The 15,668-nt window shown below is 35.0% G+C and overlaps 1 protein-coding gene across 1 annotated transcript in view; it reads left to right on the top strand.

The window, feature by feature from the left end:
* LOC149845102 (choline transporter protein 1-like) overlaps positions 1-9,561 on the top strand; it is a 46,705-nt gene extending 37,144 nt beyond the window's left edge. The window contains exons 7-10 of the mRNA XM_089995512.1: positions 6,268-6,624; positions 7,028-7,291; positions 7,557-7,784; positions 7,898-9,561. Of these exons, the coding sequence (XP_089851638.1) occupies positions 6,268-6,624; positions 7,028-7,291; positions 7,557-7,784; positions 7,898-8,083 (1,035 nt within the window). The 3' untranslated portion in view covers positions 8,084-9,561. The remainder of the gene's footprint in view (positions 1-6,267; positions 6,625-7,027; positions 7,292-7,556; positions 7,785-7,897) is intronic.
* Positions 9,562-15,668: the final 6,107 nt, after the last annotated feature.

Raw genomic sequence — 15,668 nt, 5'->3', positions numbered from 1 at the left:
GGCACTTCCAAAAAACCTGGGTGCGGGGGTGCGGCAAGGACAAAAATGTAATATATATATATATATATATATATATATATATATATATATATATATATATATATAAGGGGGTCCGGGGTTCCCCCGATGCGGGTTTTTTCAAATTTCATTTTATATACAGCTGCATAGCGCACCCATCTCGTCAGGAGAACAGTGAATACTAATAGCCAGCAAGGCTACCACCATCATTATCATTTATTATGGAGAGAGAAAATCCTTTACGAAAAAGAATGATCAGCAAGGCTACCACCATCATTATCATTTATTATGGAGAGAGAAAATCCTTTACAAAAAAGAAGGATCAGGATTGAAAAGGCAGGAGCAGTTGTCAGCAGAATTTTTTTTTAAAAAAATTCCTCAGCCCATTTCATAGGGCAATTTTTTTTTTTAAAAAATCCAAAAAAAATGGACCTAAATGATCCTGGGTGCGGTCAACACACCCAGGATCGGGTTGACCACACCCGGTGCCGCACCCGCACCCGCGTCGAGTCGCGTCGACGCGGGTGCGACACCCTGCTAGCCGAATCCCTGTGACATAGGCTTCTATCTGTCTTCTTGTTGAGCATATGATTGCAACTTAATCCATTAGAGGTTTCAAACTCCCATTGTTAAATTTGATTTGAAAATTTTTGTTTTTCAAATCAGCTCTTATTTACAATCTCTTTTTAGAAAGTGTTTTCTGAGGTTTCCTTGTGGCCTTTTGGCTTTTGGTTAAGCTCATGACAATATCTTTTTTGAGGCTCTGGTACATCTTTTGGCTTGATTAAGGTGAGTTGTGTGCACCTTTTATTGTGGGGTTAGAGATGTTTGTTAAGGTGATTTGTGTATACCTTGTTGTCGTATAAGTTTAGATTGTTGGTTTATGAGTGTGGTGTTAACATTCTATTTGGCTCTAATTGACGTTAATTTGATCTCTAGCTCTGTGAGTTTTATTTGGTCTATGTAATTTGTTGTGATTGAATGCTTGTATCAATCTTTGTCTGTGATGGCTATACTATTTTTGTTGTGACTATGGTGGTTCATGTGAATATGCCTTGATTTGAATATTATTTTCCAAATCTTATTTTTTATCTTTTTGTTGACATTAGTTTATTTTCATTACAAGATTTGTACCTCTTGTTTTTCTCTCCTCTTATTTGAGTGACATTTTTTGTGGCCAAGGGATCTTGCTTTATTAGTTTTACAACCATTTGTGTGGTGAATTGTGCGCACCTGTTTGTAGCTTATGGTGTTGTTTCCAGTTTTACAATCATGTGTGGTGAATTGTGTGCACCCGTTGTAGCTAATGGTGTTTACAATTTTACAACCATGTGTGAGGTGAGGTGTGTACACCTCTTGTGGTTGCTAGTTTTTACTGCTGGTATTGTTGGTGCATGGTCACTGGTATGGTTATTGCTGGCATTGTTTTTTGATCTCTTGTCCTATGTGATACATTTAGATTTTGAAGATGTTGAGTTGGAGGCTAGTGAGGTGATGGCTTATGGTGACCAAACTATTGTTTTTATAAAACCTTGTTGGGATTTGTGAAAAATCTTGTTTCTTATGATAAAATTTTGTGTATGCCTGATTTCTACAATCTCTTCATGTATTTTCTAATTTTTTTGTTGCCCTTTTGCCCTTTTATGGGAAATGATTATTTTTGTCTGACATTATCTATTATAATGTCTTGTTTGCATAGATTGATATATATTGAATATATTTATTTTATATTGATATTGTTATGATCCTTTGAGCTATTGCATTTCTTTGAGACATTAAAGTCTTGATCTTATATGATTCTTATTGGCAATTTGATTTGTTTAGAATTGTTGATGATTTAAATTTTTGTATGAAATGTCTATCTAAGCTATTGAAGTATTGGCTCCAAAGGGGTTTGGCATAGTGGGATGGGACCTAGACTGCTATGCTGGTGGTTTAGGTTTAAATCCCATGGGCGCCCCTTGTTCAAGCCTAAGAGTGGTGGCTCCCTGGGGGCAAGGGATAAGCCTACGGAGCTTTACGCTGCCAGGGCAACGACAATAAGTATGACAGACAAAGCCAACACGGCTAGGTCTCTGATCTTGGGAGTGGTTTTGTAATGCCCCAAGATTTAAAAATCCCCAAAATGCGAAAAATTTAAAACTTTTTTTTTCGAAGTATCAACAGAAACTTTACAAAATGATCAATCACAATAATACTGAATTAGATAGTTAACATTTACCAAAATGATTCCATTCCATAGACAGAGTAATTTACAAAATCTGGATGACAGTAATGTTTTCCAAAATAACTAGTAAAGTTTGTCCAAAAACTCGGTTCTCGAGAAAAAAAATGACTGGCTCTAGGATGCCACCTCAACTTCTAGCAACCTCTCCGTCTCAGCTAATCAGTACCTAAAATGGTTTTAGTAGGGGTCAAAACAACCCTCAACAAGAATACAATAACAAAACATACAGTCTTTTCATGTAAATAAGCAATTATCAGTGCACATAAATAACAGTTCAATATCATATCTAGTAGTCTTACCATGCATGATTATTTAATTTATGCATGACTTAGCAGTGCAAGCGAAACAATCATCGTAGGCATGAATAACTTATAATTCTTTTCATTTATATTTTCTTTTTTAAATGGTGCATGGCATGCTTCACTATATGCACGATACAATTTTGTTTTTCTTTCATAACTCTCTGTGGGTATGACACAAATATACAGATTAGAGGCTTAGCCCAGGGGTATATTCAATCAACTTGTATTTTATTACCCTGACCTTACACATCCTCTCCGGTCTTAGGGTGAGGGACGATACGGTCGAGAGAGAAACCCCGACACCCGTAACATGATATATCATAATTTACTTTCAGCTGAAGCCTTATTCACTACCACCCTGCGGTCTCGGTGGTAGTTATCCCCTATCTCCGTGGTTGAGGAAGCAACCTTTCGTGCTTAACAATATCTCATGAAACCTTATGTACCGCTTACTCTCTTATTGTAAGATACAAGAGAATTATTATATACATTCTTTATCATTTGATTAACTATCTTGACATGCATGCTTTAAACAATAATTAATCTTTAAAAGCTTCAATAGCCTCTACCGACATAAGTACATATGCTTTCAATTAACCTTATCATAAGGTTCTCGGCCACCCATTTGGATCACTATTATATATCGGTCCAGCTGACCGTGCATAACGTCGGGAGCCACTCATCTGGGCTCGAGCCATAATAATTTCATAACATGCTTTTCATAATAGATATTATGCAATACATACATAGATCATTCAATATGCATTTCATCATTCATAAGCATAAACATCATGCTAACATGTATCGTAAATTCTGAAATACACTCGTAGGTGCATATTTGTAAAAATTCAAAATGTGCGAATATGCTCGTAAAGCTTGAACATATATGTGTCTTTATTGAAAACATATTTGAAATATTCACATATGGATAATTTCGAAACTTTTTCCACACGTATTTTTTGCTTGAAAAATCCAATGGTTTTGTAAATATACATTTTCTCAAAAAACGTGCAACACGAACAATTTTTGAAACTCTCTCTCTCTCTCTCTCTCTATATATATATATATATATACACACACACAAAAATTCACATATTTTAAGAAACCTAAAACTATGCATATATGTTAAGTTATCATAAACCTACCTCATAGTGCATGAAGATAGAGTAAAAAAAAAAAGAGAGGTGGAGTGGGTGTCGGCTGGGCACTCTAGTGGTGGTGCCAGTGACTTCTGCTCACCTGAAGGGAGGGTGGCCACTGTGAACCACCATATGAGAGAGAGAGAGAGAGAGAGAGAGCATGAGTGAGAGTGAAGGGGGATATTTATAGGGAAGAGAGGGAGTAGGTAGGTGAGGAAAAAGGAGAGTAGGTAGGAGGCTATAGGTAGTAGGTAGGGGGCTTGATGGGAGGGTTTTAATGGGGATGTGAGGGGTAGGAGTTTGGATTTGGTGAGACCCACTTGGGTCTCATTAAATCCAAATCCAATCTCTAATATTATATATATTTATATATGATTAAATTCATTTGAGTCTTATGTGGATCCAAAATCTTAATTTATACATTTATTTTTATAGGATCCATTTGGGTCTTCCAAATGGATTCAAATTCTTATTTTTTTTAATGAGATCCAATTGGGTATCCAAGTGGATCCATTATCTTATTTTTTTAGTGGGATCCATTTGGGTCTCTAAATGGATCAAAAACTCTCTTTTTACTTAGTGGAATCCATTTGGATCTCTAAATAGATCCAAAACACTTTCTACATTAGAGGGGATCCATTTGGGTCTCAAATGGATCCAAATCCCCTCTATGCCTAGTTTAAACTCCAATATGGGTCTAAACCTTATCCAAACCCATTTGGGTTGATATGAAACATACGGAGATCCAAATACCTTGTAAAAACCTCGTAAATTCTCTGATTAAACATCTAATAACTTGAATAAATGTCAAACTATTACCGATAATGAATTTGCTAATTAATCAATCGATAATTTGTCAAAAAAAGCAATATTTAACTAAATAACTTACAAAAATTTCTCTTTTATTTATGTTAAAAATTCTGAGAAATTTGTGGATTTTATAGGTTTCTCCATGTAAATATAAAAAAAAAGCTATTGAAGTATTGTTTGAGCATGCTTCCCTCTTGATAGTCTATATTAATATGTGATTATTTTTTGTCTCTAGTGTTTAGTATTTTGTATCTATCTTTGGACTGGATATTTTAGAATTACTGGAGATATGAAATTATGATTAGTAACTCATGTTTGAATGGTCTATTGTATCTCTTACATGTATTTAGCTATTGGTTCTTGTACTTGTTTTTGATTTTTTTTCTCCTGATTGTTTAAATGATTGTAATTTATATTGTATTTTCTCATGTCTTTTATGTGTTTGGCCATCCTCTCTCTCTCTATATATTTAGCTAATATTATATATATATATTTCTTGTATTTTTTTATTATATTTTGTGTTGTAATCCTTTTTGTTGTAGTTGTTGTCTTATGTCGTTAATGGATTGGGATAAAGTTCCTTGGACATTTGAAAGATTGGATTTCTAATATGATCATGGCATTTCCTTTGGAAAATTTATTGTTGTTGAAGGACTCACTATAAAGATTATTGTTTGAAGCCATTGAAGATCTATTATTGTCCCTTGTATTTTGTTTACAAACTTTCGGTTGTCCACTGTAAGTTTTAGGGGGGGGGGGTGTTAAGATATATGCATTGTATTATATACTTAAGTATATTAAGTTATACTTATAGGTATTTTTCTTTGTCTTTCTTTTATATTTTCTTTTTCATTTTAATTTCAAGTATACTAAAGTATACTTATTGTGATTTAGATTTTAGTAAAAAAATAATTTAGGATAAGTATACATATTGTATACTTTTAGGGTAGAATAGGGATTTTATTTTTATTATTATTAGTCATTATTTAAGATGATAAATTTTGTAATTTTATTTATTTATTTACTTTTGATCAAATGAGATTGACCAACTAGCCGTTGGGGTTTGTAAGCTGTTAGGATTTGCTTTAATGGCTAGTTTCAATAGACAAACTAGTTGGGATTTGCTCTAACAGCTATTTTGACTAGTCAAACTATCTGTTATGTCTTCCTCTATATATTGCTCATCCTTTTGTTGTATAGGTGAGAGAGGATGGATGTACATATGGGGTGTGTTTGAATGTTTTTGTAGTGAGGTTCATTTGTAATTTTTTGTTTATTTATTATTAATAAAATTTATTTATTTTATTTCTTGGTGTTCTTGTAGGTGTATAAATATGTTGCTTCTTATCTTTGGTTAAATGAATTATGTTTATGCTTTAGAACCTTCTTTTGTCTTTTGGTTGTGTCTTGGGATCCGTGACACTTCGTGATACTTGTTCACCTAGTAAAATGATTTGCATGTTTTTTTCAGTTTTGTGTGCTTTGACATTTTGGCATTTACAAAAGTTATTAGGTTCTCTCAAAGGAAAAAAAGAGGTCATTAGGTTCAGTGCTGAAAGTATTTGAAGTGAATTTATGTTTCATCAGATGAATATTCTTGTCCTCTTGTATGAATAACTGGAGAAACTCTTGAACTTCCTTGGAAAGGAGCTTTATAAGTGAAAGTTTTTCTTGTGAGTGCAATAACTTTACAAAATAACATTATTATTTTGATGCTACATATGCCCTTAGGGATTGCCTGCTGCTTGTAGTCACTGTGAGCTTTGTGCAGGTTGCTGCCAAGGTTATTGGAGAAGTTCAAGCTCTGATTATCTTCCCAATTCTATCATACACTATCCTGGTCATCTTTTTCATGTTCTGGTTCTCTGCTGCCCTTCATCTGTTCAGCTCAGGGCAAATCCTGCAAAATGATTGCAATAACAATTGCTGTGCCTATGACCTGAAATCAAACAGGGTGAAATGTGATGGTTGCTGTGGCTACAGTGTTCATTATACTCCACATATTGCAGCAGCTATCCTTTTTCACCTCTTTGGATGCTACTGGGCCACCCGGTTCTTCTTAGCTTGTTCATCAACAATAATTGCAGGGTCTGTTGCTTCATACTATTGGGCATGTGGTGAAACATTGGTAAGCAACTTGCCAGTTTTACGCTTCAACAGATGAGCTAATTTGTCAAGATGCTAGAGCCCTAGAGATCCCTTTGACACAATTGTTAAAGGAAACTGACCATTAACTTGTGAAAGAATGCTGAGATGCTTCATTAACCTTGTATGTTTTCATGTATGGTTCTAAATGTTCTTTTGAGGTGAAACTTTTTAGAAAAGACACACACACACACATACAATCTCAACTGAGGTTTTCCAGGCTCAAATCCACTGGGGGCAACCCGCAACCCATTATTTTAACTATCAAAAAGGAAAAAAGGAAAATGAGTTTGACTAATGAAGGTATGGTGTTGCTCATTAAATATTTCATGACATCTATATTTTTCACATCTTCATTGACAGTGCAACTTGAAATATTTTTGTAGGAACAGCCGATTCCGTTTCTTCCAGTAATTTCTTCAGTGAAGCGCCTTGTACGATACAACCTTGGTTCTGTTGCTCTTGGTTCACTTATAGTATCCATTGTTGAATCTATCCGCTGCATCTTGGAATCAATACGTCGAAGGTTGAAACTAGCTGACGTTGTAGCAGTGAGCTGGATTGGTAAAATGATGTCATATTCTTCTCAGTGCTGTCTTGGTTGCATCGAGTGGACCATAAAATCATTTAATCGCAATGCTTACATAATGGTATGTCTAATATAACCTCGTTTAGGTTCACTGTCTGTGCCTCTTTCATGACAACTAGGACACACTGCATGGAGTTTAATTTTCCTTGTTTATTACACTTGAAAATACCTACATTGGTCACTGATCATCAATAATTGTGCTCTTTGTAGAACACAAGAAAATGTTATGGTATCATAACATAACCTGTAATGACTCTTCTGCTGCACGTGAAGTATTATCTTTTGACATTTGTCTAATGCCTGTTTCTCTTTTGTACATTCTATAGATTGCCATAACTGGTAAAAGTTTCTGCAAAGCCTCTGCGATTGCGATGGGACTGATCAGGAACAACATACTTCGTATAGGGAAAGTTAACGTCACAGGAGATATTATTCTCTTTCTTGGGAAGCTATGTGTCAGCCTCAGTTCTGTAGTTTTTGCTTTTCTCATGTTGGACACCCACAAATACAGATCTGCGCACAATAAGATCTCCTCACCTCTCTTTCCTGTACTTGTAAGTCATCATTTCTATTTGTTTCAAGGTCTAGAGAAATTTGACTTGAACAGTTCCATGGCATAAATGATACGCTGCTCCATAAGGTCTAACAAGCTCTATTATTTGTACAGATCTGTTGGGGGCTTGGTTATGTTGTAGCTACACTTTTCTTTGGGGTCGTAGAGATGGCCATTGACACCATCATTCTCTCCTTCTGCCAGGATGCTGAAGAGCATCAAGGAACAGCCCAGTATGCTCCCCCACTTCTCATTGAGACCCTCAACAACCAAGAGGAAATGCAGAGACTCACTCAATGAATGGCTGACGTGGGAGACCTGCAGCCATCATTGGAGCATGGTTTTGAAGATGAATACTTTTTAAATTTAAGCAGATTATCCTCAAGAAAGTTAAATATCATTTTTTTTCTTTTTGTTTTCCTTTCCCTCCATCTGTTTGTACAGTTTGATGATTTTGGCATTGCAGACACAGGGCGACCCTGTCATGAAAGTATGTTAGTTTTGGTTAATTCAGGTGTATAAATTTTATTCTCTTTTTCAATATTGGCCCAGCTCAAGAAAACTGGGGCTTCAAACTCTTCGTATTTTGCTTAGAGGGGGAAGGAAGAAGATGCAGCATGATCAGGAGGTTGTTGCTTACAAAAGGAAGAAGATGTGCATGGGCCCAAGATTTGCCTTTTCTTTTTCTTTCTGCCTTTTTTTCTGGCTGTCTTTTTCTTCAGGGTATCTCGTATGTTTTATTTGAGTACTTAAGATCAGATCACGTCATTATTTTCTAGTGGTGGTTTTACATTACTCTGCATTTGAGAACTCAACAATCATTCAATTCTATTAACGTTATATTCTATTTATGGTTGAAATGAGTGTTGTTTAATCAAATTTAGCACTTGTTTAAGTTGAAGGTAGCTTGATCAGTTTGATTTGCTTTATAAAAATTCTCAAAGCGTCACTAGATCAGATCCTCCTGAAAGGAGTAAATCGACTCAATCCCCACATGGTTTATATATTTCTATTGTTAGATAACGTAGAGAGATGCATATCAGGAGGGGGAAAAACTTTTTCGTATAAAAAAACAACTTAATAAATCAAAAGTTTGATTTGATTGAGACACGACAAGCTAAATCGGTAAATTTTTTATCTTATCTAAATTTCAAGAATCCATAATCGCATTTCTCCTTTCATTTAGACCCTGATTTGGGGAGTGCGCTTGGCTAGTCAACATGTTACAAATGTGTTACTCTTTAGAACAATACTCTTGTATCTATATAAATTTAGTGGAAGGATATGATTTTTATAGCTTTATTTAAAAATTTACATGTTGCCAGCATTTTAACAATGGGGATATTTAAATCGTGTCAAGTTTTCAAAATTTTGCTCTATTATTTGCATATGACTTTGGCACTCATTGACAATGCCACTCCTGTGTTCATTATCTGCAAAATTCAATTTGCCGCTTGACATCTGGCAGTGGTCATAGCTATTGTTCGTGATTTCCCTCTTCATGCCAGTTTATATGTTCTTTCTTCAAAAACTTAGTAATCTGCCAGCAAATTAGGGACATAAACTAACGTATTGAAATATTTGAAATAGCTTCACAACAATAAAAAGAAAGATAGCTACCAAAGAAGATGAACATAAAATATACTTGGTTTGGTGTATGACCTACTTTCACGAGCAAAAGGAAGCAAAGTTTCATCATGATGAACAAAAGAAGAGATACACTAAGGTTGTCCTACTTTAATTATTATGACTCTCTCGCCCCTTATGTATTACACCCCCACATAAGAAAGGACTCTAAAAAAGATAAAAAAAGATGACTTTTAGGACATAATTTTGATAGTTTGAAAAGTTAAAAGTAGTTTCCTTGCTAGATTAGGTTTTCACTTATCTCAATATTCTTTCAAATAAAAATGGGTCACGGAGTGAAGTGGGTTTAGAATTCAAGGTACACCTAACAAATCTCTACACTAGCTTGAATTCACTCAAGGCCTCACAAATAATGAATTTTCTCCACCTTCTCCACAAATGCCCTACAGGGCTCAACATAAAATAATCAATTGGTACCAATCAAGTTCAAGGAATGCTTGAACTTAGCAACTGAAATTGGCTTTGGTTAATACATCAGCTGGATTATCTGTAATATCAATCTTCTTTACAAGAATGTCTCCTTGAACAATAATATCACAAATAAAGTGACATTCTTCTATTCTATTAAGACCAGCTGCATAATCTAAATCAACATATCCAACCAAATTGTCACTGCTCCTCCCAAACTCCAAACAAGCATCAAAAGTACCCTTAAAAATACTTGAGAATTCACTTTACTGCCTGCCAATGAATTTTGCCAGGACATATGCATCTACTCACAACACTAACAACATGTGAAATGTCAAGACGAGTGAATACCATTACATACATAATGCTGCTCACAACACTAGAGTTGGGTACATGTAACATATATTAGGATCCGACAAAAGAGTAGAGAGTTTAAAATGTGCAGCAATAAGGGCACTTACAGATTTGGGATCTGCCATGCCACATGCTCAAGAACCTTCTCAACATATTTTTTTGGCTCAAATATAATTTGTGAGCCTTTCGGTCTCTCTAAATCTCTTTGCCAAGAATCTTCTTAGCTGGACCCAAATCTTTCATTTCAAACTCGTTAGCCAACTATGTCTTCAACTTTTTGATTTCAAATATATTTTTTGCTACAATTAAAACAATAAATGAACCATCATGAAGCTTTCTATAATAGACACACCTATCATACATACTTTTGCAGTAGTCAAACCTTAACATAGAATAATCAAACTTTCTATACCTGTTTGGGAGACTGTTTTAAGTCTTACAAAGATTTCTTCAATAGGCAAACATGGTCTTCTTTACCTTTAATCACAAAACTTTTAGGCTAATGAATATAAACTTATTCTTTCAATTCACCATGCAAGAAAGCAGTCTTAACATTAAGCTGCTCTAATTCCAAATCATAAATGGCAAGGAAGACAAGTAAAATATGAACATAGCTATGTTTAGCAACTGTAAAACAATATCATTAAAATCAACTCCTACTTAACTATAGCCCTTTGCAACCAACTGTGTTTTATATCTGTCATCTTCAAAACTTGAGCCACCTTCCTTTTTCTTAAAGACTCATTTGCAACCAGCAATCTTCTTACCGATAGGTGGTTTCACAAAAACCTAGTTTGACTTTATAAAGGGATTCAACTTCTTCACATATAGCTACAAACCACTTAGCATGATTAATTGATGTAATAGCTTGAGAATACAATAAGGGTTCACCACAATCAATTGACACTGCAACTGATATTGTAATGCCCCACCTTTTGAATCTAAGGTTTTTTTTTAACATAGCAGAAGACTTTTTAAAACTATCCTCAAAACTCAGGTGCGTCACACTTTAGAATCAAATCATTCAAACTATTGCAATTCAATTAAAAGCAAAATAATTTCATAAATAAAATTCAACTTTTACAATTTAAAAAGGCAAAAAAAAATATAAAAATCCAGTCCAATCCATCCCATAAACTCGAATTCTTTGTGTAATTCAATATCTATTTGTCTACATGCGTGGATCTAAAAAACATAAAGTACGATGTGTGAGACACATTATGTCTCAACACGATACCTCAAACCCTTACTAAGTGTCTCAAACAGTTACAACACAATGGTTATGATTAATTGTGTAACATTTATATCATTTTTAACTTATGTAAAAAAATACCAATCATGCATACTCATATGCATGGATAATTGCGCAATATACACATATCCTTTATGAGTACAAAAACAAACAACTTACGCATACCTCTATTTGTAATTAAACATACAAATCGCATATAATTTTATGCACAGGAAATTCAAACATATAATCATAAATACATGTACCAATGCATTCACTTATGTGTATAAGTCATTCGAGCATACACTTACACTCTCATGTGATTTATGCATATAGTTATACAATCATTCTACTTGAGTCTCTCATTGGATTCACATGCAACTCACACATATAATTATACATATAAGTCATGCCGGTAAACAATTCTTCTCACTTAGAAACCCATGCATACTATTATACACATTTATTCCATCCTGTTACTTTGAGGCACCGCTCTTGGCAGATCTATGTGAATTCATGTAACACTCCCAAAGTTTTAGCCCAAAAATACAGGATTTTTTTTATAATATATAATAATGCAACGAATTTACCAGTAGATACATTTTAACTGTACCAAGCATTAGCCAACCTACATAACCGCAAACACGAGCGTGTTTTAGCCTCCCAGTACAAAATCTAATACAAAACCACCATTACCAAATTGACTGAATACAACAACAACAACTACACCTTCATCCCAAAACAATTGGGGTCAGTGATATGAACCAAAAAAGAAAATCATTCTGGGTCTTCCACATGAATCCTTCTCCTCCAATCATTTCTATCCAATGTCATGTCCTCGGTGAGGTTCAAAGCATTCATATCCTTTTCTATCATCGCCATCCAAGTCTTCTTAGGCCTACCCCGACCTCTTTTAACTAATATATTTTCACATTTCTCCATCCTTCTAACTGGAGCATCATTAGGCCTTCGCCGAATATGTCCAAACCACCGTAAACGATTCTCTCTCATCTTATTTTCAATGGATGCAATGCCTACCTTCTTATGTTTCTCCTTGTTTCGAATCTTATCTTTTATTGTATTTCCACACATCCATCTAAGCATATGCATCTCAGCTACACTCATTTTTTGAATATAATGTCTCTTGGCAGCCCAACATTCCGTACCATATAGTAAAGTGGGCCTAATTGTCATCTTATAAAACTTTCCCTTCAACCGCAATGGCATTCTACGATCGCACAACACTCCAGTTGCACTTTTCTATTTCATCCACCCAACCTTTATCCTATGATTTACATCTCCATCAATTTCTCCATACTTTTGAATGATAGATCCCAAATATTTGAAACAGTCATCTACTGGTATTTCTTGCTCACCAAGCTTCACTACACTCCCATCACTACTTCGTTGCTTACTAAACCAACATTTCATATATTCTGTCTTACTCTTACTCAACTTAAAACCTCTTGCTTCCAATGTTTGTCTCCATAATTCCAACTTAACATTAACCCCAACTCTAGACTCATCAATCAAAACAATATCATCAGCAAACAACATACACCATGGCACATTTTCTTGAATTGCTCTTGTAAGCTCATCCATAACTATAGCGAATAGGAAAGGGCTAGATCCTTGATATAACCCAACTGTTATAGGAAAATTGGTTGTCACCCCTCCACAAGTGTGGACATTGGTTACTACTCCTTCGTACATATCTTTAATTATACTAATGTACTTGAGAGAAACACCTTTCTTCATCATTGTCCACCAGAGAACATCCCTAGGTACTCTATCGTATGCCTTCTCCAAATCAATAAAAACCATATGCATATATTTGTTCATCTCTCTATATCTCTCAATAAGTTGTTTAAGAAGATATATAGCTTCCATAGTTGATCTTCCAGGCACAAAACCAAATTGATTCTCCGATATCATGACAACCTTCCTCAACCTATACACAATCACCCTCTCCCAAAGTTTCATAGTATGACTCATGAGTTTTATACCACGGTAGTTTGTGCAATCTTGTATATCACCCTTATTCTTATATAGAGGCACCAAAGTACTCTTCCTCCACTCATTAGGCATCTTATTTGTTTGCCAAATTTTGTTAAAAAGATTTGTCAACCATTCTAAACCTTTCTCACACAAGCATTTCCAAGCTTCGATAGGTATATCATCTAGGCCAACTGCCCTTCTTGATTTCATTTTCTTCAAAGCCTCTGCAATTTCGTTCTTTTGAATCTTGCGCATGAAGTCACGATTTATCTCATGAAAAGGAATGAAGAAGTCTCCAAAATCCTGAGCATGACTTCCATTAAATAGCTTATCAAAATAATTTTTTCATCTCTCCTTAATATCCTCATCTTTGACTAAAACCCTTTACATTTCATCTTTGATACATCTAACCATACCCAGATACCTCAATTTTCTATCTCTCATCTTTGCAAGCCTATAAATATCTTTCTCACCTTTTTTGGTATCCAACTTGTCATAAACCTCCTTATATACCTTATCCCTCGCGTTTCAGACTACTTTTTTAGCTTCCTTCTTTGCTATCATATACTTCTTCAAATTATCATTATTACGACTCTTACTTAGATTTCTATAACACTCTCTTTTAACCTTAATAGCTAATTTGACATCCTTGTTCCACCATGATGTATCCTTACCTAACGGTGCACCGCCTTTAGACTCACCCAATACCTCCTTAACCACCTTTCTCATGCCACACGCTATCTTATTCCACATTGATTCTGAATCCTCTTCGAGACACCAATCAACTTTCTTAACTACCTGCTTTACAAACATTTCTTGTTTAGCTCCTTTCAGTGCCCACCACTTAATTCTAGGATCTATCCTATGTCTATCTCTTTTGCGGCATTTTCTAATTCTAAGATTTAAAATTAAGACTCTATGTTGTGTAGCTACACTTTCTCTCGGTATAACCTTACAATCGATGCAACAACCCTTATCTCTCTTTCTAAGTAGAAAAAAATCTATCTGACTTGTATTAACCCCACTTTTAAATGTTACTAGGTGAGACTCCCTCTGCCTAAACCAAGTGTTTGCTAAGATAATATCATAGGACAAACCAAAATCTAAAATCCTTTCTCTACTTTTGTTTCTTTCTCCTATACCATAGCCTCCATGGATACTCTCAAATACATCCCTACTAATGCCTACATGTCCATTAAGGTCACCGCCGATGAAAAGTTTTTCTCCATAAGATATCCCTTGTACTACTCCATCTAAATCTTCTCAAAATTGACGTTTAATGGAATCATCTAAACCTACTTGAGGTGCATAAACACTAATAATATATGTACCTAATACTAATTTAATAAGTAAAATCCTATCACTCTTCCTACAGACCTCAACTACATTATCTATAAACTCACGACTAATAACAATCCCTACTCCATTCCTATTCCTATTTATTCCTACATACCAAATCTTATATCCCCAAGGTTCTATCACTTTTGCTTTCTGACATACCCATTTGGTCTCTTGTAGACATAAAATATCCATCTTTCTCCTACACATAATATCTACTATCTCTACCAACTTACCAGTTAAAGACCTTATGTTCTAAGTGGCTAACCTAATTTTGTGGTCTTGAACTATCTTCTTTACTCCCACCCATCCAACAAATTGAGGGAACCCTTGCCTATTTGACACCACACCCGGGCACCGGTGTGACGCGTCGCTTCTGGGCGATGACCTAGCAACCCTTGCTCATTTATCACTGCCTCCGGGCCTATAGAGTACAGCGCGTCACTCAGTAGGGAACGCCCCAACGAAATTCTCATATTGGTTCATATTCATAGGGTGTGACTAAGTTTTTATGCTGGCTGTAACTGGCCTACCACAACCCTCCTCCTTTATCCGGGCTTGGGACCGGTAGTTTATAACTAAACAGTTATATATAGGCAGAGTTCAAATTGACTGAATACATTACATAAAAAAAACATTAACTTAAATTACTCATAAATGGCATTGCCTTAATCGAATTAAGCTCTAAAGAGTCAATTTGTGCATGCACCGACGTTTAGCAACTCTTTAGAACAAAGTTCAAGAAAAAGACATCTAATTAACAAAAACTCATTTTTAATATGTTAAAAAATACAACAAAAAATACTAATTTAAAATCAATTAAACATTCTGGACTTTTCGTTAAACATCTCGAGCAAGTTATAATTACAAAAACATCACATTCAACCATCAATATAAAATTAATTTAAA

The sequence above is a fragment of the Nuphar pumila genome, chromosome 2 (assembly GCF_984573655.1).
Source record: "Nuphar pumila chromosome 2, dmNupPumi1.hap1.1, whole genome shotgun sequence".
NCBI lineage: Eukaryota > Viridiplantae > Streptophyta > Magnoliopsida > Nymphaeales > Nymphaeaceae > Nuphar > Nuphar pumila.
This window is presented reverse-complemented; position numbering and strand designations above follow the sequence as displayed.